Source organism: Lates calcarifer, linkage group LG6 (genome assembly GCF_001640805.2).
Source record: "Lates calcarifer isolate ASB-BC8 linkage group LG6, TLL_Latcal_v3, whole genome shotgun sequence".
Taxonomy (NCBI): domain Eukaryota; kingdom Metazoa; phylum Chordata; class Actinopteri; family Centropomidae; genus Lates; species Lates calcarifer.
The window spans coordinates 17,484,715-17,506,384 of NC_066838.1; the positions used below are offsets into that span (position 1 = coordinate 17,484,715).

Below are 21,670 nucleotides of genomic sequence, written 5' to 3' on the forward strand. Positions count from 1 at the left end.
TATGAAAACAACAAAACCGGATATTATGCTGCATTCACGTAATGTCGACAGAATGTGAAGTAAAAAAAGGAGAAACCGTTTCCTACTTGGTTTGTTCACGCATTGTTGTATAATGGCGAGCCCTTCTGCTGACCTTGTAGCCACACCGGATAACCAGCCCTAAATTTCGTATTTGTAGCAGTCCATTACCAGGTTATACCAGATTCTAACACGTAATGTATCTCTCTGATAAATGAAGCTGAAATCAAGCGTATTAATATGAACATTATATTTTATTTTGAAGCAAAATGACACGTGTGTTTCCTTTAAATGGGCGATATCGTCGGAAACTCCCTTTATAGCCGAATCGGAATCACGAGTCGGGGACTAACGTTCATGAACGGTTTTTTTTCCCATTCGGCTGCCCGTTAGTATGGTTTAAACGACATGGCATGAATGTAGCATTGCGACTCGTCGTGGGTGCGTTTGTTTTAAATTCCAATGCCGGGCTGCTCTTGGTTCTTCTTCACGTTCTAGGCTACCACGCTCATTTGCTTTATGCCAGGTTATACAACAAGCGCACCCTCTCCTCTCACGTCCGTCGCTCTCATAACATTTGTAAAGGACAAATGAAAGGTCCATGCTGTTCATTGGAACAACTTACCCGAAGAGTTTCTTCACGACACTGTAAACTGGTTGTCGAGACACAACTTGAGTATGTCTATTAGCCAAGATGTTTCATAAGAGTGAAAACCTAAAATATTTACTGAGCCTTGTCCCAGGTAAACGTCGTTTTGGGACGTACAGGTTCCTTCCTATTTTCTTTTGCATCGGAGGGGTCATGGAGTGGATCATGATCAACGTGAGGATAGGAAGAGAGACTTTCTGTGAGTATAAAATGACGAATTGAGCGTCTATTCAATAGTAAAGCTTTAGTTTGAGTTAGTATGCAGCTAGCATGGTGTCAGTTAGCCTGTTAGCCTCCGTAAGTACCTGCTCAATGATTCTAAGCGGCTGTTAAAAGCAAATTAATAGACCCAAACTTGACACGCTGCTTTTCTGATCTCCGACCTGCTATACTGTATTAAGTACTACCTGTCTTGCAAGCTGCCTCTCTTGACTTCAGACGTTTAAGCTACGAGACTTGAAACTTACCATGCTGGAACAGTACAATGTGTTTACCACGAGTTTACAGTGAGCCCGCAGCCGGGTTAATCACCAAGGCCTCCCAGGGGCAAAAACATGTTGTTGGGCTCCTTTTGTCATCCACTGTACATGCTTGATTACTTCCTCAGGCACACAGACACCAACCAGCACTTTAGAAGTGAGTTCGCTATCAGTGTAAACTGAATAATCAGTCTAATAATGACAATAACCGATGTATTGATTAAGAAAATAACCCCCACTTTCTCTAACATCAAACTGCGTCCATTACTCTGTGTTTTAATCACTTGACACACATGAATGGTCCTGCTTACCCCCCAAAACCAGGACCACAGGACGGATGACCTGTTATAGTTGATATTTTCACATCAGTCTGTTCATCATTCATTCATTCTGTTAAATTTCATTCTGTTAAATTTGCTATCAATCAAAATATATAGATCCATATCATATAGAGTCAAAACTTTGGGCTTTTGGGGCCCCTGGGTGGGCTTCTGCCTCATTGGTAATTCAGCTTTGTCTGAGCTTGTGTACAGACTTGGACCATGACACCTTCGTTGACCTCTCAAATATGTCCTCAAACTTTCCCTTACTGCAGCCTCTCGACAGTCGTCTGCTCTGCCACCATTAGAAAATATGGAAAAACTGAGAGACAGATGAAAAACAGGCAGTAGTTGACTATGGAACAGACTGTTGGAGCACAGACTGTATTTACAACTGCTTTTTTTTTCATTATCATTATTGCCCTGCTCTTAGATCCCAAAATGACAACTACAGATGTCAAAAACGTAAAGATACTTAATTCACATTAATATAAAATGGAGGAAAGCAAGAAACCTGCGCATTTGAGCTTGATTAACCACTTCAACAAGTCATCAGTTATCAAAATTGTTGCAGTTTCTGTAAACAGCCAATTGCCAAAGCTATAACATATTATATAATGTGATTATGGATTATTGTTACTGATGCATTAATGTGTGAACTGCATTTTAATGTTGTACTTAATATGCTGTTGAGTAGTCTACACAATGCATCATATTTTATAAATTGACCTGTTTTGAATAATCTGAGTCTTCAGAGAAACTGTCAAATTTAGTGCAAGATTTCCCTTCGAAATGTAGTGGAATAGAAGTGCACTATAAACAAGCAAAAAAAGAAAATACTCAGGTATATGTAACTCAGACATTGTATTTAAAGACAGTACTTGAGTAAATGCACTGCCAAGCATTCTTAAACACGTTGTTCATAGTATATTTACATGTCTGTAGCTATACTCAAAGAGAGTAGATATACTAGGATCACTCAAAAGACTGAAAAGAAAAGAGCCCCAGTGTGTTTCTGCTCTCACTGAACCCATATTACATTATTCCAGATGTGCTCAAATATGCCATTTCAGGAGAAAAGAAAAGGATTCAAAATCCTCTTGTGTTATAAAAAGAAAAAAAGGCAGTCCTGCACATTTTATCCTGTTGTATTCTGAGGCCATTTAGGGATACAGAGAAATGTTTTCCTCTGCAGAAAACAGCCTCCTATTCCGAGTTTCATTGCTCAGCTTGTAAGTAGTTTATGTCTTACATTATATTTCCAGAATTGAAAAAGGTCTGCAGGATAACTAATAGGCCCTTTTTTCACAGTAGAACTTTTGACATGTCACTGTAGGAAAAACACAAGTGGAACAAAAAAAAGCTTTATTGCTGAATTTCAGCTGCTTTGGTTTCAGACTCCTGTTACAGACCATTTTGAGGGCAAACATTTGACTTGTCATAGGAGGAAAAGTACAGGTCAAACAAATTCCATTAATTATTCCAATACACTGACAGTAATACCAGTACCCTGGAGTCTGCTGATCTACGTGGAACACAGTTTTGCTATGAATGTTTTTAATTACACCTGTACTTTTCCTAATGTGACAAGCCAAAACTCCTTCTTTGGAAAAAGGTCTGTTGTGCATGCTGGCTCACTTATAGAGAACAGAACCCTGTACTTTTCCTACTTTGACATGTCAAACTGTTGTTATTTATAAGAACACGAGTGGCAAACATAAGCCATCCACAATGTAGTCTCAGTAGTCCACCTTCACTGCACCTTTAACTGTATCAGACATCTCATCTCAGTCCATTAAATTTGGCTGGACTGCAACAGCAATGCCAGCCTTAGAAATGTGAATGTCTGCAACTGACTGATTGACTGAGCAATGAACTTGCACCATTGGTCGCTCAGCCGAGTGTTCGAGTTTCTTCATTGGTTGTTGCTGTCTCAAAACTGTTATGATTTTTGAAGCCTAAATACGATCACCAGAAGTAAAAAGCTAATGTTAGGCTATAAATGAACTACTCCAGAGGTGCGTGACATCAACGTCAACCGCCAACCTCCAACTTCTAATTTAATTTAGTGCATACCTCCTCTATAAAAGCTGTTCTTAGAAGGTTAGTAATAGTTGCAAGAAAGTGACTATAAACACAACAAGGCTGTAAAGGCAGATTGGTGAGTAGATTGAGGGGGGTGTTTACAGGCAGTGTTGCCAACTTGACGCCTTTGTTGCTAGATTTACTGACTTTTCAGACACCTTTAGCAACTTATTGTCAAGCACCTAGCGAGAAATCTGGTGACGTTTTGGACAAACCTTAGCTACTTTCTGTAGAAGAGAGTTGGTAGTATTTTGCCTTGTGTGTGAGGTCAGGCCTTCCCACTGCAAGCACACCTCTGTATGCATCTTATTCAGTTGACCGCATGGCAGGTGACACAGGTGTGAATGAGCTTTTAACTAACTAACTAACTAACTTCCACAACATTTTTCAACTATGTCCTCAATTTCACACATCAGCCATACAAGGTCCGGTCATACACAAGTTTTTAACCTATCTTGTATTTTTTTTTCTTTCTCGCCAGATGATGTCTACCGAAGAAAACGATCAGAACGAGAGTACCAGCAGAAGATAGCAGATGGACTGATAGTTCTGAATGAGCCTGCAGCCAAGTGAACAGCGGTTGGATTTGATGTGGACTTGGCATGTGTTGTCGAAGGACACATTCTTGGACTCCGGCTCCCTCGCTTGTTTCAAACAGGCTGGAATAAACTTTGTAGCATGCTACTGGGTTACAACAAGCAAGTGAAGAGTGAGAGGCTGATTGAAAAATCTCTTCCAACATGCATCTTTTATTGTTTATATGGTCTTTGGTTTAAGAAATGTTAGCAACACAGCAGTAATAATACAAACGGTGTGAGATGAAGGCTGAAAAAAATATCACAATATTGGTCTCCTTTGTTCATGATAACCACACCCGAGTCTCAGCACTGATTTGACAGCGAATCTGTCCATCTGTTATGTTGAAAACATTGCATAGCACCTGCCAAGACAGAACAGTCTCAGCCAAATTGTAAGTAAAGAAAAAAAATGCAAAAAGAGCCTCTGTATTTAAAGACATCCTGGATGATTTTGCACAGATGTGTCTCACACTGGCAGATTGCGCTGATAAGAAACAAAAAACACAAGCTCTCTCTTCTCCGTGTCTAAACCTGATACCTAATTCTTTTAAGAAAACTGTTGCCTTGTCTTGAACTGTATGGTAGATTTGAGTATATAAAATGTAACTTAAGAACAGTATTTTGTAAATGGTAGTTTTACTCTGTGTGTATCTGCAGCCTTCAGTATACACAGAGCTCCCTGCCACCCCCCCAAGGTTTACCTCTGTCAAAAGCATGCTTTGGTAATTTCAGTTGTACCATCCGACAGGGAGAGTCTCCAGACAGACGAAGCTGTAAGGGAACTGCGACAGCTTGACGGGGTTCCCATCCAGTCTCACCTGGTACAAGTTGTGCCGGATGTAGTAACTGGTGTTGCCTTTGCAGAACGTCTCGTCTGTTATTGCTGAGATCTTGTTGTTCTGCAAGAGACCAATCCAAGCACACAAAATTGGCCCATTGTGTAGCTACTACTTGCTTCTCAGACAGGGAAAAAATTCGAATTGCTTCTACAGAGCATCTCTAATTAATCTGCTGTGAATGAACTTACATGCAGGTGCACAACATGAAGAGACTCTGGAAGGTGGGGCACTGCTGTCAGTTCATTGTTTCCGAGGTAAAGATATGCCAGTCTTGTGAGTTTCTGCAACAACAATAGACCACTATCTTGGATCAGGCCACTTGCTCTTATCACACATCCAAAGTACAAAATGTCTGCAATAGTTCAGCATGAGATAAGTAGAATCAGTAGCTAACTTACTTTAAAAGCGGTCGCCTTTACACCCTGGGTTTTAAGGTTGTTGAAATTGGCATTGAATAAGACTAGCTTGGTGGGAAGTGTAGGAAGTTTAGTCAGTCTGTTTTCCGCAAGAGTGAGCTCCTCAAGATTGGGAAGTTTGGAAAAAGCTCCATCTTCTATCTCAGAAATGAGATTCCCACTCAGGTCGATTCTTCTTAACGTGGCTGGGGTGGGGGCGAAATATACAAAGAGTTTGAAAGATGACATTCACAAGAGGATAATTAGTTGAATATTTTAATAGCTTCTGTTTACCCATGTCTGCAAAGTCACGATTGCGTATTTTTGCGATTTTGTTGAAACGTGCGTAGAGGTATGCTGTTTCCTTTGGCAGTGCTGGGACAACTGTCATGTCAGGATTCACCTCCTCACAGTAAACAGATCCACTCAGGCAAACACACAGTAGACATGTTGGCAGCTCTGAAACGATCACATGGTTTTTTGGAATCACCTTCTTTTTATTTTATTACATAAACTTTTATTTATTTATTATTTTTTTGTATTTGTCAACTAATTGGTCCTGGCGATGTGACTGTGCAGCTTAAAATGCACTACACACAGTTTAGTTGAGGACACTTGATCAGCCCCATTATTACATAATACAGGCTTTAGCTACATTCACAAAAATGTGGAAGAATGCCTCAGCAAGTGTTGCATAATCGGCTTTGAAACAGTTGTTTAAAACTATTTATCTGTTTAAACAAACCTTACCTTCAGCTTTTGGAGATGCTGGGCCAGTGTCTGAGGTTTCAGGGAGGTCATAGTCAGAAACGTCCGTAATAGCTCTCTGCAAAAAGAAGAAATCTTCATAATAGCTGTACTTTTCCTCCCAGCACAGACTATTATGCATTTCTTCCAGCTGCTCATTCTCACAGTGTTTAAACCCCCAGAAGATAGTTTTACCTCAGGTCTCCTTGCTTCCATGTATTCATCTTTTGCTGCAGAAGACAGTATCCACGGGAGCATAACAGATGTGAAAATTAAAGTCCTTAATTGCATCATGGTGTCTTGGTGAGAGAAGAGAGTGCTGTCTGCTAGACTGGGATCTGAGGTACATGTGAGCAGGAAAATTTTCCATCCAGCTTTTATGAAGCTGCCAGTATACCGCTGAGTAAGACAAGGAAACAAACTTTAACTCAGTACATGCTGTGTTTGTCTCCCTCTCAGTGGTCATGATGACTCTTCAAGACTAGAATGCAGCAAACATGGAGCACAAATGGTCAAAATATTGGTTGTAGGCAAATTACCAAGTGAGCGTAATAAAGGCTGCTGTTAAATTTTACTTTCAGTGACAAGGAATGTTGTTACTGGAAAAACAGGATGGTCCCAGGTTCCAGTTACTGATGGTGAAAAATGCAGTGAATTATAAAATGAACTGCCAAAGCAAGCACTGTACTGGAGAGAGAAAACTATTTTGAATATGTCAATTTCTCAACTTTATACATAAGTTTGCATACCAATTACCAACTGACAGTAGTTAGCACACTCAGCCTCTTTAGGAGAGGACTGCTCCCCTATCAAAGAACAGACATTTTTAAGGATGATAGAATATTTTTCTTTCATTTGTTCCTTCATTATTTTGCCATTGGGGAGTTCTGAGCTTATTTCAAGAACATGTGCAGCTGTTTTCCTTCTTTGAGTTATGATGAACATTTTTCCCTTCAAGCAGCTGGAGAGTTACACAGTTTCTTCAACAGAAACTCCAGTTTTCCATTACATGAGGCAGTGTTGTTTTTTAAATCACAAATGAGCACAAGTACCTTTTTTCTAACACTCAAAGTGTCAAAGCTTCTCACCTAGAAAACAAACTTGCTTTAAAACATACTATTACAGCTACTCTGCATTCAGAGAATGGCCCCTTAAAGCTACTCAATCAGATTTTTTTTTTAAATAGTCAGAAAGTGCTGAAACGATTAGTCAATTAATCAATTAGTTGATCTTGATGATTCATTGAGTATTTAAGTCCATCAAGCAAAGATGCCTGAAAATGTGGTTGCAACTTTTCAAATGTGAGAATTTTCTGATTTAAATTATTGCAAATTGAATATATTTAAGTGTTGGATTGTTGTTCAAACATGTGATTTGAAGATGTTCTCTTGGGCCCTGGAAACTTTCTGACCTTTCATAAACTAAATAATTAATCTGTTCTGTAGAAAAACTAAGCAACAAAACAAAACTAAGCAGATTACTCAGAAAATGGTTGGTTATATGCAGCCAGGCAAAAATCAAATATTGATTTAAATTTAATTAAATTTAAAGATGTTTTACAGTATATTGCTAGTGCTGCAGGCAGATAAATAGTATCACAGAAACCAATGTTCAACTGGAGTAACAGGTTAAAGCCCCTACATTGATAAGCTCAGATACTCAGACGCTTCCTTTGACCTGTAACCTTGCGGTACAGCTGAACCGGGACTTGTTTGTCCACAACTGGTGAAACCAGTCTTTTGATATTAATATTGTCTCAATAGCTAAAACAGGAAGCCACAGTCAACTCTGTTGGAGTGCCAGACAAGAATCAGCAGCTATCTTTTTAGTGCAAAATTTTCAAATTTCCTCTTTGTGTCTCCCCAGTGTTTCACTGCGGAGAAAAAAATTGAACATATTCTTCAGTAGTATGCACACTTTGATTTAATTAAGCCAGAAATTGCATCACACTAAGGCGACACAATAAAATCAGAATCATAAAAGATAAAAATGTAAAACCAATATAAGTGACTTGAAATAAAAGAAAGCATAAAAAGCAGATTAAAACAATAAAAAGACAAAATAGAGAAGAATCATCAAGCCGAGTAAATCGGCCTATTGTGAAAGCGGTGGTATAGCCCTTTTAAAACACGTTAGATTTAGAAATAGCGCACATAATAAGCGTGTGTGAAAGCTCTATTTTAAATTTGGTTGTACAAATTATGTTATTTAGCTTATGAGGAGTGGGTGCATTACGTAAGGCAGATGTGTGTATGTCTATGGATGTGTGGTGAGAAAAGAGGAAACAGAAGTGCCAGTGTAGCGGAAGTGGTACTGCCCTGAACGATACGCTGAGCGAGACGGAGGACGGAGGCTGAATCGTCCAGAGAGAGAGATAAAAAAGCAGGATTAAAAGTCGCCAATATTGTGAGTATAATAACCTCGCAAGCATAAATAGCGCTTTATAATGCTAGATTTTCATTCGTAGCTCAATGTTAGAATGGTCGTTCCATCGTGTCCGATTGGATCCCGTTGAGAAGCTGTTAATGCTAACAGAGCAGGCTAGCTGGGTTTGTGAAAGGCTAGTCGGCTAGCTCGCTAGCTAACGTTAGCATTAGCTGCTAGCCAGCGAGCTAACCGACGGTCGGACTCCGTGACACTTTGTTCTGACAGGCTCGGCAGGCTGGGCGGGCCGCGGCACAGCTGCTGAAAATGAATTAAACGCGAAAGTAATACACTGTAGTACGAGATTTTCTTTTCTGTTGATTATTAAAAACGACAAATGTTAATTGCCAACACCGTAACCGTGTTTTTTAAAAATGAAAAGCCAGTCGTTGCTTTTGCTGGCCTAGCTAACGAACGTTACCGTTAGATAGCGGTTCCGTTAGATAGCGGTAACGCTACATTAGACGACGGTAGCTAGCTGTTAGCCACTCCACTCCGCTCTGCGTTATCATAAATACGACAGATTAGCCCCAATAACGTTATCTAATCCAGTTAGGTCGCCATAGTAAATAGGAACAAAACAAATGATGATCAGATCGGTCGCATCTAACAAGCTAACGTTAACATCAGTGAGCGAAATGTGTCACCCCGCTAGCGTTGCTAGCAACATCAGGGGAGGGCATTAAAGCCTGACCCGGGAAGGCTTCGTCTGGTGCAGCAAGTGTCGGTTGTAACAACGTTAAACGAGTTAGTATTCAATTTTACATTATAATAGTTGCTAAGATTGCTCAACGAATTGGCCTCAGTCACATTTAGACCAACTTAGGCAAGGAAAGATCAGGGCGAGACAGGATTGGAGAACCCTATCTAGCTAGCTGCTAACCTTAGCAAGTGATGTGTATGGTTGACCCACTTGCCTAGGGGCCCAGTTCGCAATGCTTATCCACTCTTTCCATTGAATCCTGTGGTTTCCTTGCTTGAAAGACTTGGTCTGCTGAAACAAAATAAAATCAGTTTATAACAGAGTTCAGAGCACACATAAATGTCTGGTAAATGGACAGTGTGGGCACTATTGTCAAACATTCTTCCTTGTCTTTTGATTGATTACTCATAACTACTTCTTACACTGTATTTTCTTTTCCTCAGTCTAGAAAATGGATAAGAGCGACCTGGTACAGAAGGCCAAGCTTGCTGAGCAGGCTGAGCGCTATGATGACATGGCTGCAGCCATGAAGTCAGTGACTGAGCAAGGTGCGGAGCTGTCAAATGAGGACCGCAACCTTCTCTCCGTTGCCTACAAGAATGTTGTAGGAGCACGCCGCTCATCCTGGCGCGTCATCTCAAGCATTGAGCAGAAGACTGAGGGCAATGACAAAAAACAGCAGATGGCACGTGAATACCGGGAGAAGATTGAATCTGAGCTGCAGGAAATCTGCCATGATGTACTCGTAAGGGTTCTAGTTTCTTACACTTACAGTCTTAATTCACTCATTTGTGATGACATTGCTTGTGTGTTGTTTAGATGTCACAAAACTGAAAAACTCAACTATTGTTTTCAGGGCCTACTGGACAACTATCTCATTGCCAATGCAACTAATCCTGAAAGCAAGGTGTTCTACCTGAAAATGAAAGGCGACTATTATAGATACCTGTCTGAGGTTGCATCTGGGGATACTAAGAAGGGTAAGTAGGGGAATGATTTCCATTATAGTTTTGTATTTCAACAACGCATTAAATAATTATGTGTAATGTGAAATTGGTCGTAGAGATGATCCCACTGAGAGTTATTACACAACTTTGCAATTCCCCTCAGCTCTGTGTAGCATTTTAGTATCTCTCAGCCAACCCCCAAATATCCTCAGTGATGTTAATTTTTTTGTTGATCTTTTTCTGCCTCTAGATACAGTGGAGAACTCCCAGCAGGCGTACCAGCAAGCTTTTGACATTAGCAAGGGAGAGATGCAGCCAACACACCCTATTAGGCTTGGCCTGGCCCTCAACTTCTCAGTCTTCTACTATGAAATCCTCAACAACCCGGACAAGGCCTGCAGCCTGGCTAAGACGGTACGAACTGAAGCCTAAAGGCAAACTTAACAAATGTTTGTACTGGTTAATCACATTTGTAAAGATGTGAAGGAAGTAAACATTACAAATTGGCAAAAACATTTAATTACTTGCACCCATTGGAGGGGAATTGAGCATTTAACCCTCGGGGCTGAGTAACTCCAAGACATGTTGAGTGTTAAGATGTAGATGTTAGATTACACAACTTTAAATAACAGTTTTAATCGTTGAATTTCAGGCATTTGATGAAGCCATCGCTGAACTTGACACTTTGAACGAGGATTCTTACAAAGACAGCACCCTGATCATGCAACTACTAAGGGACAACCTGACTGTGAGTTTTAAAGCCCATGCTAATTTACCTCTGATTGATCCTGATGTATTTACTGTTCACAGCAAATCATAACATTGTCTTTTATCTGTTCCCAGCTGTGGACATCAGAAAACCAGGCAGATGAGGGAGAGACCGGAGACGGGGAAAACTAATGGAATTGCACTGTTAATCCACCTACACTCTTATCTTAAACACAGACAGCTTATATACATCCCCCTCCACTCCATCAGCCCCTCCCACTTCTGTATGACAAGCAGCCTGAATTGCTCCTGACCAACTAGTTTACCCCTCTCAGTTCACTGTGAGGTGACAGGGTAATTTTCAGTTGTTAGCAGATTCAGTCACTTTGTGGAAACATGTTGTATTGATTAGTGAGTCCATGTTGCTGTTGTTTTTTGTCAGCTTTGTGCGTCTGTCTGTATGTAGTGAGTGAGCAAGTGTGAATGGATATGAAAGATTGTGCGTATGGTCTGGGGTGGGAGGGGGGTGTTGTGAATTTTAATCGTCCTTCCAAATTCCTTTGTCCCAGCTAGTTTGTTGTGCATTTCTCATCCCTTTTTTTTGTTACTTTTCTTATTTGTGATTCCTCATGATATTTACAGGTTTTATTGTATGGTAATTAAACTGGCAGTTGATTTCCACCAAACACTGTGATGGTAGGCGTTCCATTTGCTTCACAACCCCCTAAAACAGTTTTGTCTTTGAATAGCCAGACACACGTACAATCCTGTATTCAACTAACTGCAATTCTGCTGTGGGCTCATACAGAACGGAGGCAGGCTGTATTGTGACACTGACATCTTGGTGTAATTCTCCTTGATCATGTTCACAAATTCACAGGTTCTAAGGGACCCCTTAAATTGTCATGTTAGATTTGTTCAGACATACGACATTCCACATTAGGCTTTTGGAAAAGCAGTGCTCCTTTTTTTTTCTTTTTAACTAAGTATGGATTGTCATTGTAGTTTTACTCACTGTTCAGGTGCTGCTTGATCTCAGTACAATGAAAATTGTATGTGCGTAAATGTGGTTCCATGTATTTTGCAAGATTGACTATCATCTGTATGTAAAACCTAAAGTAACCTTTTATTGATGTTAATTGAAAATGTCTTACCACACTGTATCGACCCTGCTTGCAAAATATTCCTCTTAAAGCGGTTGTTTTCTCCAAAAAAAAAAAAAAAAAAAGAAAAGAAAAAAAAATTGTGCCTGGCTTTCTCTTGCAGCCTCTACTTTCGTTTAGGTGGCAGCATCTGCTTGTTTGTTTCTAGAAATCTCAAAGAACGAGTTAGACCAGACAAACTTAAAATTGGTAAATGTCAACCTCATTTTTTTTCCATCCAGGTGCATCACTCTGCTGTTAAAGATAGCCGACGTGAATGATCGCCTCGAAAATCAGGTCTATTTTGAAGGTGCAATTTGGAAAGAAGCTCAGTGTCACAATACCATGTATCACCACTACATTCCACATATTGTAGTTGAAGACACCATTCCACATTATAGCTGACAGTCTGTTTACTCTGACAATGCTCCAATGAATTGAAATAATCTTCTGTTGAAAAAAAAAATCATGTCAGTTTATTATTATGCTTGATGAAAATGCAGTTAGTGAATGTGGAACGAAGCCTGTCTGTATATCAGGTATCTACTTGCTTTGTTTTTACTGACAAGTCTTATGGCTAAAAATTTGCTTCTGTAACAGTCTATTACCCAGTGCACACACGTGGTTGTGAAAATCTAGATTAGCTCTAAAAAGCAATGACGAAATGGAGATAAACAATGGTTGGTGTAATTCTAGCTTTGTGTTTATGTATCTTTAAAACCATTCTAGTTTCACTATACATGTAAGAAATAGGAAAGTGTCAAAGACCATTCAGTGAAATAAAGTTTCGTTTAAGATAACAGGCAAATTACGTCGTCATTTTTGTTCACGGGATATTTTTATAAGGTGGTTTAGTCTTGACAAGACATTTTAGTTGATTAAAAAATAGCACAAAATCAGAGGGCGAAATAAAATAGATATTAGACCTTGTGCGAGAACTAGTTTTCACCGCGGAGTGTCACGTAAATTAATCTGCCCTCTCACGTCTTAATTGGAATAACGATGCGCGGAGGAGAGCTGCAGGTGTTCCACGGTCATAATTAAACGAAAACACCTCCCGCCCATGTGGAGAGTGAACCCGCTGCACTAACAATCAAACTAAAAAAGTCGACGCCTTGGCTATTTAAAAAAAAGCTGTAAGTAAGTTCTGTTTAGTCGACTTTGATCGGTTTATGTAAATTAACTTTAGCTGTTTCCCCTGTAGCATATATCTGCTACTGTGCAATGCGCAAAGAAAGGATATAATCTTAGCTGCCAAATTTAGCTAGTTCTCTAGTGTTTTCGGTAACAAGCCAATTAATATTTTTTGAATTTTGACCCTACTTATCTCAGCATGATGTTTATTAAGTCTAAGCGACATTAAACTAGGTGATGAAACTTTGGTTAATGTCAATTTATGTAAGGCATATTTTAGATTGCTGCACCTTTTCAAGCCAGCGTTTAACTTCGTGATGTGGTCTAGATGGCATATTGTTTATGTTAGAAAAGCGTTTCATACTCACAGATCTGAAAGTGGATTTATTGAGGATGTCTAAAACCCTTTCATAGCTTTGAGTGAATCAGAAGACGCCGAATCATTCGTCCAATACTGTCATTTAAGAAATACACTCGGCTGCCATTTTATTAGGGATACCTAGCTCTAACTAATGCTGTCTACTAATACAGTCCTGCAGTAAATTCTCCGCTGATGTAATGATTTCGAGTTATACCATAAAGTGTTGTCTGTGCTGTCTTAGAGATGTGTTGATTCAACCATGTATTAATTTTGAAGGATGCACCCTGTGGTGCAGTTTAATTGTCTTTCATTATATTGAGAGGTATTTTTTATATTCTGTCTGAAATAAAAATGCTGTTTTTCTTATTTCTTGAACTAGCTGTTACCCAAGATGAACAGCAGTGGACCAGCATATCCCCTTGCCTCTTTGTACGTAGGGGACCTGCACCCTGATGTTACAGAGGCCATGCTCTACCAGAAATTTTCTCCTGCTGGACCCATCATGTCAATCCGTGTGTGCCGAGACATCATCACCCGCAGATCTCTGGGATATGCCTACATAAACTTCCAGCAACCAGCGGATGGTACGGTAGCCATTTTAGCCAAATCCCCTTAAGTCAGAACTTAATTCAGTTTTGTCACTGGGACGAAGGAACTTTATGGTGGCACTATACGCTCACCGAGCACTTTATTAGGAACTTCAAATACTACATGTACTCATGGGTAGGGCCTCCCTTTGCTCTCAGACCAGCCTTATTTTTTCATGGATTGGATTCAGCAAGATTCAGGAAACATTCCTTTGAGATTCTGGTCCATGTTGACATGACTGCAATCACATAATTTCTACACATTTGTCAGCTGCACATTCATGCTGCCAGTCTCCTGTTCCACCAGATTAATGTTCTTGGCAATAAATATGTTTTTATGTTTTTTGAATTTTGTTTTAGCGGAGTGTGCCCTGGATACAATGAACTATGACGTTATCAAGGGTCGGCCAATCCGAATAATGTGGTCTCAGCGTGACCCAGGACTCAGGAAGTCTGGAGTGGGTAACATCTTTATCAAGAACATGGATGAGTCTATTGACAACAAGGCGCTGTATGATACCTTCTCAGCCTTCGGCAATATTTTGTCCTGCAAGGTAAGTAATCTTTTTGACTGTTGTTGTTCGTCTGTTCATCTTATGTTGATCAATATATTCACAGAATTACATGAACAAAACTGATGATGTGTAAAACAAATATCTTTAATTATACTTTTTCACTTGGACAGCAGAACTTTAACAATAAGATGATGATCATGTCATTCTGATATTCCACTAAGGATTGAAAAGCGATACCACTGAATTATTACCCAGCACGTATATAAAGACTATATATTTTATTTCAAACGCAAGATGCTTTGTTGCAACTGAAGCTCTGTAATTTATTTGTAGGTTGTTTGTGACGACAAAGGATCCAAAGGCTACGGCTTTGTTCACTTTGAGACTCAGGAAGCTGCAAACCGGGCCATTGAAACCATGAATGGGATGTTGCTGAATGATAGGAAAGTGTGAGTGAACTAAATACTTTGATTTGACTGGTTTTTAGTTTAAAAAAAAAAAAAAAGTTGAGGCAAAGAGTAGAGCAGAATATATATGAATGTTAAGGATATAAACTGTCAGTGAATGGTGATGACAGACATCTCAGACCTTTTCTTGTGTGTTTTTTGCTCAGTGGAAAGACAGGTAGACGTCAGTTTGAATCTGGCATTGTCAACTCAAAGGCCGATATCCTGGGAGAAAAATGTCAGTTGTTGCTGCGTAGGTCAGTGAATATGTAGGATCTATATCTAGGTTTGTTGTCTTTTGAGTGAATTGTAATCTTAGAATGAAACAAGCAACAGTGTTGCACAAAGAAATATGTTTTATTCCTTTGATTTATTTCATTCATGATGGAAAGAGAAACAGAATATTTTTAGTTGCCCGTAAATGTTGTGTCAACAATTTTATTTATTTATTTTGACTGTGTGTTAGTTGTTTTGTGTTCTTGATGTCTATTCACAGCGATTGTCCAGTGGTGTTTTTGACGCTGTGTGCTGAAACCAAACACAGATTTCCATAAAAGTTCAAGTTTTTTACTAATTAACTTATTTTGTCCCTTCATTATGTTCTGTGGTTTGTGGTTTGACTCTGCAGTTTTGTTGGCCACTTTAAGTCTCGCAAGGAAAGAGAGGTGGAATTTGGCACCAAAGCTATGAAGTTCACCAACGTCTACATCAAAAACTTTGGTGAAGATTACAGTGATGAGAAACTCAAGGAAGTCTTTGCCGCGTTTGGTAAGAAATTGCAATCTTTATTTTTGTTGTTCCTACTCAGTCAGTGGCATTCCCTTGATAAACTACCACAATTGGTGGTAAAGTACTGAATTTACATACATTTCACTCTCAGGGAGGACTCTCAGTGTGCGGGTTATGAAGGACGAGAGGGGGCGTTCACGAGGATTTGGCTTTGTAAACTATGCTAACCACGAGGATGCTCAGAAGGTAATGTGTGCCAGGTTTCTATGATCACTGAGATTGGATGTGCGCCAACATTAGCAGTCTTATCATTTCAGGTTGGACGTGGAGCATTGACGATTTCTTTTACAGCTGAGTTAGCTTTATTTCCTTGTACTGGCAAAGAACAATGTGGTAAAATAACATCACTGCATTCACACACAATCGAGACAATTCTGATTGTTGTTTCAAGATTTAAAGTAACCGCCATTGACTTTTGCCACCAGGAGGCAGAAAGACAAATATACTACATTTGCATCAAGGCTGCAATTTATATCCTTAACTAGAGTTGCTTCAGGCATTAAAAGAAAAACAATTAACAATTTTTTGTACTGTGTCTTAGTTAAGTTGGGAACAGACTTTAAGATTATTGAAATCCAGAAACATGAACCTCTCTGCAGATATTTATATCCACTATCATACAGTTTCAGCTCTGAAATTCTTTAGGATACAAATGATTCACTGTGATGACCAACACAGTGAACAGCAGGAAGAAATGTGAATATATATAAAAAAAAAAAAATTATTTTGTGTGGCTTTACCAAATCAGAAACAGACATCCATCAACAGTTTGTCCTGCTCACTTATGCTGCAATTTGTTTGGAAAAGGTACAACAACAGAGAAAAAAGGACAATTTAGGCTTAAATGGTGGATTAGGAGGACTGTAAATAAATGGTTGAACATGTGTGAACTTTGAACTAAGAGTGAGGTTAGTTTCAGCAGAGCTGTGGCTCTGCACTGATACCTGGATTGACCGCATAATAAAATAATCCTCACACACCAACTGCATCTTGTCAACCGGATGTGTCACAGACAGAGGTAGTAGTCATAGTACAGCAGCTGGGACATGCTGATCTGTGGAGTGAAACAAACCGTGTTGGTGTTTAAAAGAGTACTCCACTTATTTAGCATCGACTCCTGTAACATTGTTAGACTCACAAAGGACAGCTGGGGGGAGGGGGGATTCCTTGCAGCCGACTGTGCCGGACAGGTAGGATGCAATAGGGTTTTTGAGGATGTTGATAATAGTGGTTTGACTCAGCCCAAGTGTGTGCTAGAAATCCAGACACGATGAGCTAAAAGAGGTCAAAGAAGTGTGTTAGATGTCCATCTTAAATGGACTTGTTACTAAAAGGAACCAGGAATGATTTGATTCAGTGTTGATACAAAACATTTTACTTAATGCTGTTTAAAGTCTCATTCCAAAATGTGTCAACTACCTCATTTTGTACAAGTAAATGTAAAGCTAACATGTTGGTACTCCTCTCCCAGGCAGTTGATGAAATGAATGGAAAGGAGATCAATGGGAAAATCATCTATGTAGGACGGGCTCAGAAGCGCCTGGAACGTCAAGGAGAACTGAAGCGCAAGTTTGACCAGATCAAACAGGACCGCATCCAGCGCTACCAGGTACTGCTGCATTGTAATATGCATGTAGGCTGACATTTGAAGACTTTGCAATGACTTTTATTTTGTGGTCTTGCAGTTACCTCTTCAGAGTTGGTGTGTTCAGTATTTGGAAAGAAATTAAAAGTTCAGTAGTGTTCACAACTGTTCTTTTATATATATACAAGTTAAGGTCAGTTGATTACAAGTCTTTTACAGTGATGCCCTGATAACACACTAGGTCTTTTAAGAGTAGCAGTTTTAATGTGGGGATTCCTAAAACACTGGAGCAATATAAAGTATGGGTCAGAGTTTTAAAACAACAAAGATCATGTACAGTGGCAATTTTCCAAAGAGCTTTGTAGAAAAATAAATACAAGCAGTCACTATATCCATCAAAGAACATCTTACCATGCAAAATATTGTCGTCAATCCAGGGGGTGAATCTCTATGTGAAGAACTTGGATGACAGCATAGATGATGAGAGACTTCGGAAGGAGTTTGCCCCATATGGTACCATCACCAGTGCCAAGGTATTGCTATGAGATGTGTGTGTGTGTGTGTGTGTTTGAATAGATACCTGTGTCAATCAAAGGCGTGCCCAATAAAATGCTAAGTAGTGAGGCACACAAAATGTCCTTTACATATAAAAGACGTAACTGCCTGTGTTCTTGAAAGGTGGCTGTTAAAAGTTGATATTTGCTTATTTTGACAGTGGAGAGATTCACCATAGCTCTATAAAAACTACTCAAACCATACCCACAACATAATTTGGTACCATGTAAACAGTCACAGTTTGGAACAAAATGTATAAAAATATGGCTAAATAGAGCTTCCATTTGGTACTGGCTCATTTCCATGTTTGACAACTGATCAAACAACAGAGGCTGTGTTTGCACAAATTCACAAATCACCATGGAAATGGCAAAATCAAAGGCAAGTGTGGAGCCTTGGAAAAATAACTTTGTGAAAGCATGATTTAACTTAGTTCAGGACACACAAATTTGATCCTTACTGGTTGGTTTAGTGTCAAGTATTTGAAACATCTCTGAACTTCAGCTTCTTTGTTTCCTGTAGGTGATGACAGACGGATCCCAAAGCAAGGGCTTCGGCTTTGTCTGTTTCTCTTCACCTGAGGAAGCAACAAAAGCAGTAACCGAGATGAACGGGAGAATTGTTGCGACCAAACCACTGTATGTGGCTCTGGCTCAGCGGAGGGAGGAGCGCAAAGCGATCCTTACCAACAAGTACATGCAGAGACTTGCAACCCTGAGGACCATGACGAGTCCGATCATTGACTCGTACCAGCAGGGTGGATACTACATGACTGTACCACAGGTATGGATGTTTTACCGGTGACAAAGGGGAGGAAGTGTTACATGAATGAGTTGCTGATTGTGCTGCCACTCCTGATCAGTGTTAAAACGTTTCCTGGGAAGAACCACTTGCTTTGGTCCTAATTTAAAGTTCAACTAGAGAGTGATCAGTTAGTGCACCTCCAGTCATTTCTAAATGCTGAGACTTGAGACTTGTATTTATGATGCAGAAATTGGCCTGCAATTTGATGCCATGTGTTTTAAACAAATTCTTTTCTTGTAGCCTCCTACTCGCTCCTTCTACAACCACAGTGCTGTCAGCAACATGAGGCCAGCACCTCGCTGGACAGGACAACCGCCAAGGCTTCAGGGTGAATGGACAGTGTTGTGTTGTGTTCACATGTATATAGGTCAACATGCAGTGTGTGTATATATAAATATTGTCTTCACGTTTTAGGCTCCTACTCAACCCAGTATGTTGGTAATTCTGTTCCTCGACGTGGATCAACGATCGCTACAGTCAGACAGGCTTCCACCCAGGCTCCACGTATTGTTAGTTCTACACAGAAGACCAGTAAGAACCTGAATTAAGACAACAGGATAAGTTTAACTTAAAATGTAACATTTTGCGTGACTGGTAGTTTGTAACAGGTGTAATGTTTTTGTTTAGATAACATTGGGACTCAGACTGTTGGAGGACGTACGGACATACCTGGTGTGACCAGAAGCAGCCAGTACAAGTACTCGTCTGCAGTGAGGAACCCTCAGCATATCGTTACTGTACCTGCAACCATGACAAGACTACAGGTACTGTCGTCTGCACTGCACCATTTCCAAATTCTAATAAAAAACCTAGGACCAAAATGACTGTGAAACCCAAACAAGGGATTAAGTTCAAGTTAAAGGTGCCCTGTGTGTCTTTTCTTGTCAGAAGTTGCAGTTAAACTCACCAGTCTGTTACTCTCTGTCTCAAATAATTTTCAAAGCTGATTCTGAATTATGAATTGCACATTTATTTTGACTAGTTTGCAGTTTCCTTTGCGTGTTATTGCCGCCAACTGTAGAATCAGTGGATCACAGTGACACTGCAGCGGGAATGTTCACCACCTCACCCACATGCTTTGACGTGCACACATGTATCATCATAATATGAAATGGGGAAATTAACTTATGAAGAACTGGTGTAACCCAGTGCTGAGCACAAATGCATGAATTTTCAGCATAATAATGAGTCACAGTGCAGTTGCTCTTTTGAGATGAAAAAGGGCAGCGTGAGTGTTGGAGATGGATTCAGCTTCGTGGCTGAATGTTAGAGTAAAAATGAAAAATTCAGACACCATCATTATGAGGCAGAAACTGGGAAAATGAGACACAGATTCAAACTTAACAGAATGATCCTTGAATTGGCTCCAAGTACAATAATTTTTTTTAGTTTGCAGCGCATAGTGAAAAATTTAAAAGACAAAATTGTCATGATTATTATATTAATGTTACTATTGGTGTCATTACATGATGTCTTCAGGTTGTTCCTGCCCCAATGACAGAGCCACCAGTACACATTAAAGGCCAAGAGCCGCTCACTGCCTCGATGTTGGCTGCAGCTCCACTCATGGATCAGAAACAGCTTCTTGGTGTGGCATCATTCAGTTTTGCCTTTTTTAAATTGTTCAAACGTAGACTGGGGCAACCTGTGAATTGAGGTTGCTGATCCTCTCTCTTCTGTGACACAGGTGAGCGATTGTACCCGCTGATCCACGCCCTTCACCCAAACTTGGCTGGAAAAATCACCGGGATGCTGCTCGAGATCGACAACTCCGAGCTGCTGCACATGCTGGAGTCGCCCGAGTCTCTGCACTCAAAGGTATAATTATGGTCATATTTTTATGGTTGGTTAAAGTCTTACTATTGCACAATAACCAGCATAACTGTTTATCTTAAACAACCCAAAGGTGAGGCATTTGTGCCTTTGAAATCTTGACTAATTGCTAAGACGCTGGTAGTAGTCCAGCACATAACCCCTCATAGGTGCAAGTAGTTTGTTGTTTCCAGATTTCTAGTCTTTGTGCTAAACTTAGCTAAGCTAAGCTGTCTCCTGAATGTAGCTTTGTATTTAACATACACACCAAGGAGCAACGTCGATAGTAAGACAGATGTTACAGATTTACCACCGTCACTTTCTCTCCCTTGAGCAGGTGGACGAAGCGATTGCTGTCCTGCAAGCTCACCAGGCGAAGGAATGCTCTCCTAAAAAGTGAAGAGGCCTTTCAGGTCAGCAACAACTTCTCTTCTTCTGTTAGGCTAGGACTTTAGCAAAAATACAGCCCTTGTGACAGTTCAGAGAGAGTTGTGCACAGCTGTGTCCCATACCAAGTTGCAGAGTTGCAGAGATTAAATGTGACCAGAAGAGACTTAACCATACAATTTTTTTCCAGATGTCAACCACTTTCTGGAGGAGGGAAAAAAAATTACTAAGAGTAAAATTTTGAAAAAAAAAGAAAGGAAAAAAAGAAGAGAAATGTTCTATGTGGATTAAATTGAGGGTAAAGAAATTTGTAAAGTTAAATTTTGTTGTTGCTATACCTTTTGTTAGAAGATAAAGTTGACAGTATATGCATTAAACCTGTCTAGTGTCATTTGTTAAACGCAAAAGGACAATGCTGCAATTTAAGGTGTACTTAATTAAACCTGGAGTTTCTCACCACTCAGGCGTTCATTTGGCAAACGAACCTGTTCAAGTCTTGTATGTTGCAAAACTGTAAAATACGGTTAAACACTTACGCATGAATATATCTGGAGAATATGCCCATTAGTATGGTATGAGAAAAATTTGGCAGTAAGGGAGGCTCAAACAAGCCAAATGTTATTTTAATAGTTTAATAGTCTGACCATGCAGACACATTTCA

General features: G+C 39.8%; 4 protein-coding genes across 6 annotated transcripts; 3 read left to right on the forward strand and 1 right to left on the reverse strand.

The window, feature by feature from the left end:
* Positions 1 to 169: 169 nt before the first annotated feature.
* Positions 170 to 4,745, forward strand: LOC108889498 (small integral membrane protein 4). The gene is made up of 2 exons (XM_018685969.2): positions 170 to 866; positions 4,033 to 4,745. Exons 1-2 carry the CDS (start codon positions 713 to 715, stop codon positions 4,122 to 4,124), a joined length of 246 nt encoding a protein of 81 aa, XP_018541485.1. The 5' UTR covers positions 170 to 712; the 3' UTR covers positions 4,125 to 4,745.
* Positions 4,273 to 7,258, reverse strand: ognb (osteoglycin, paralog b). The gene is made up of 6 exons (XM_018685964.2): positions 6,306 to 7,258; positions 6,114 to 6,189; positions 5,658 to 5,822; positions 5,367 to 5,569; positions 5,157 to 5,249; positions 4,273 to 5,028 (listed from the first exon to the last, which is right to left on the reverse strand). The coding sequence occupies exons 1-6, from the start codon at positions 6,402 to 6,404 to the stop codon at positions 4,858 to 4,860; spliced, it is 807 nt and encodes a 268-aa protein (XP_018541480.1). The 5' UTR covers positions 6,405 to 7,258; the 3' UTR covers positions 4,273 to 4,857.
* A 1,119-nt stretch (positions 7,259 to 8,377) lies between these two features.
* LOC108889496 (14-3-3 protein beta/alpha-1) lies at positions 8,378 to 12,834 on the forward strand. The gene is made up of 6 exons (XM_018685965.2): positions 8,378 to 8,516; positions 9,681 to 9,982; positions 10,094 to 10,217; positions 10,435 to 10,598; positions 10,837 to 10,932; positions 11,028 to 12,834. Exons 2-6 carry the CDS (start codon positions 9,689 to 9,691, stop codon positions 11,082 to 11,084), a joined length of 735 nt encoding a protein of 244 aa, XP_018541481.1. The 5' UTR covers positions 8,378 to 8,516; positions 9,681 to 9,688; the 3' UTR covers positions 11,085 to 12,834.
* Positions 12,835 to 13,031: 197 nt separating this feature from the next.
* Positions 13,032 to 21,398, forward strand: LOC108889490 (embryonic polyadenylate-binding protein). 3 transcript variants are annotated; one of them, XM_018685948.2, is made up of 17 exons: positions 13,032 to 13,174; positions 13,909 to 14,113; positions 14,477 to 14,670; positions 14,965 to 15,080; positions 15,245 to 15,334; positions 15,706 to 15,845; positions 15,958 to 16,052; positions 17,338 to 17,475; positions 17,889 to 17,984; positions 18,529 to 18,789; positions 19,051 to 19,138; positions 19,225 to 19,341; positions 19,438 to 19,574; positions 20,290 to 20,398; positions 20,498 to 20,628; positions 20,960 to 21,035; positions 21,200 to 21,398. In XM_018685948.2, the coding sequence occupies exons 2-16, from the start codon at positions 13,921 to 13,923 to the stop codon at positions 21,020 to 21,022; spliced, it is 1,968 nt and encodes a 655-aa protein (XP_018541464.1). In that variant the 5' UTR covers positions 13,032 to 13,174; positions 13,909 to 13,920; the 3' UTR covers positions 21,023 to 21,035; positions 21,200 to 21,398. The 3 variants fall into 3 exon arrangements, with proteins under 3 accessions (XP_018541464.1, XP_018541462.1, XP_018541466.1); XM_018685946.2 differs by having other exon boundaries at positions 13,033 to 13,170; XM_018685950.2 differs by lacking the exon at positions 15,245 to 15,334 and having other exon boundaries at positions 13,035 to 13,170.
* The last annotated feature ends 272 nt before the right edge of the window (positions 21,399 to 21,670 follow it).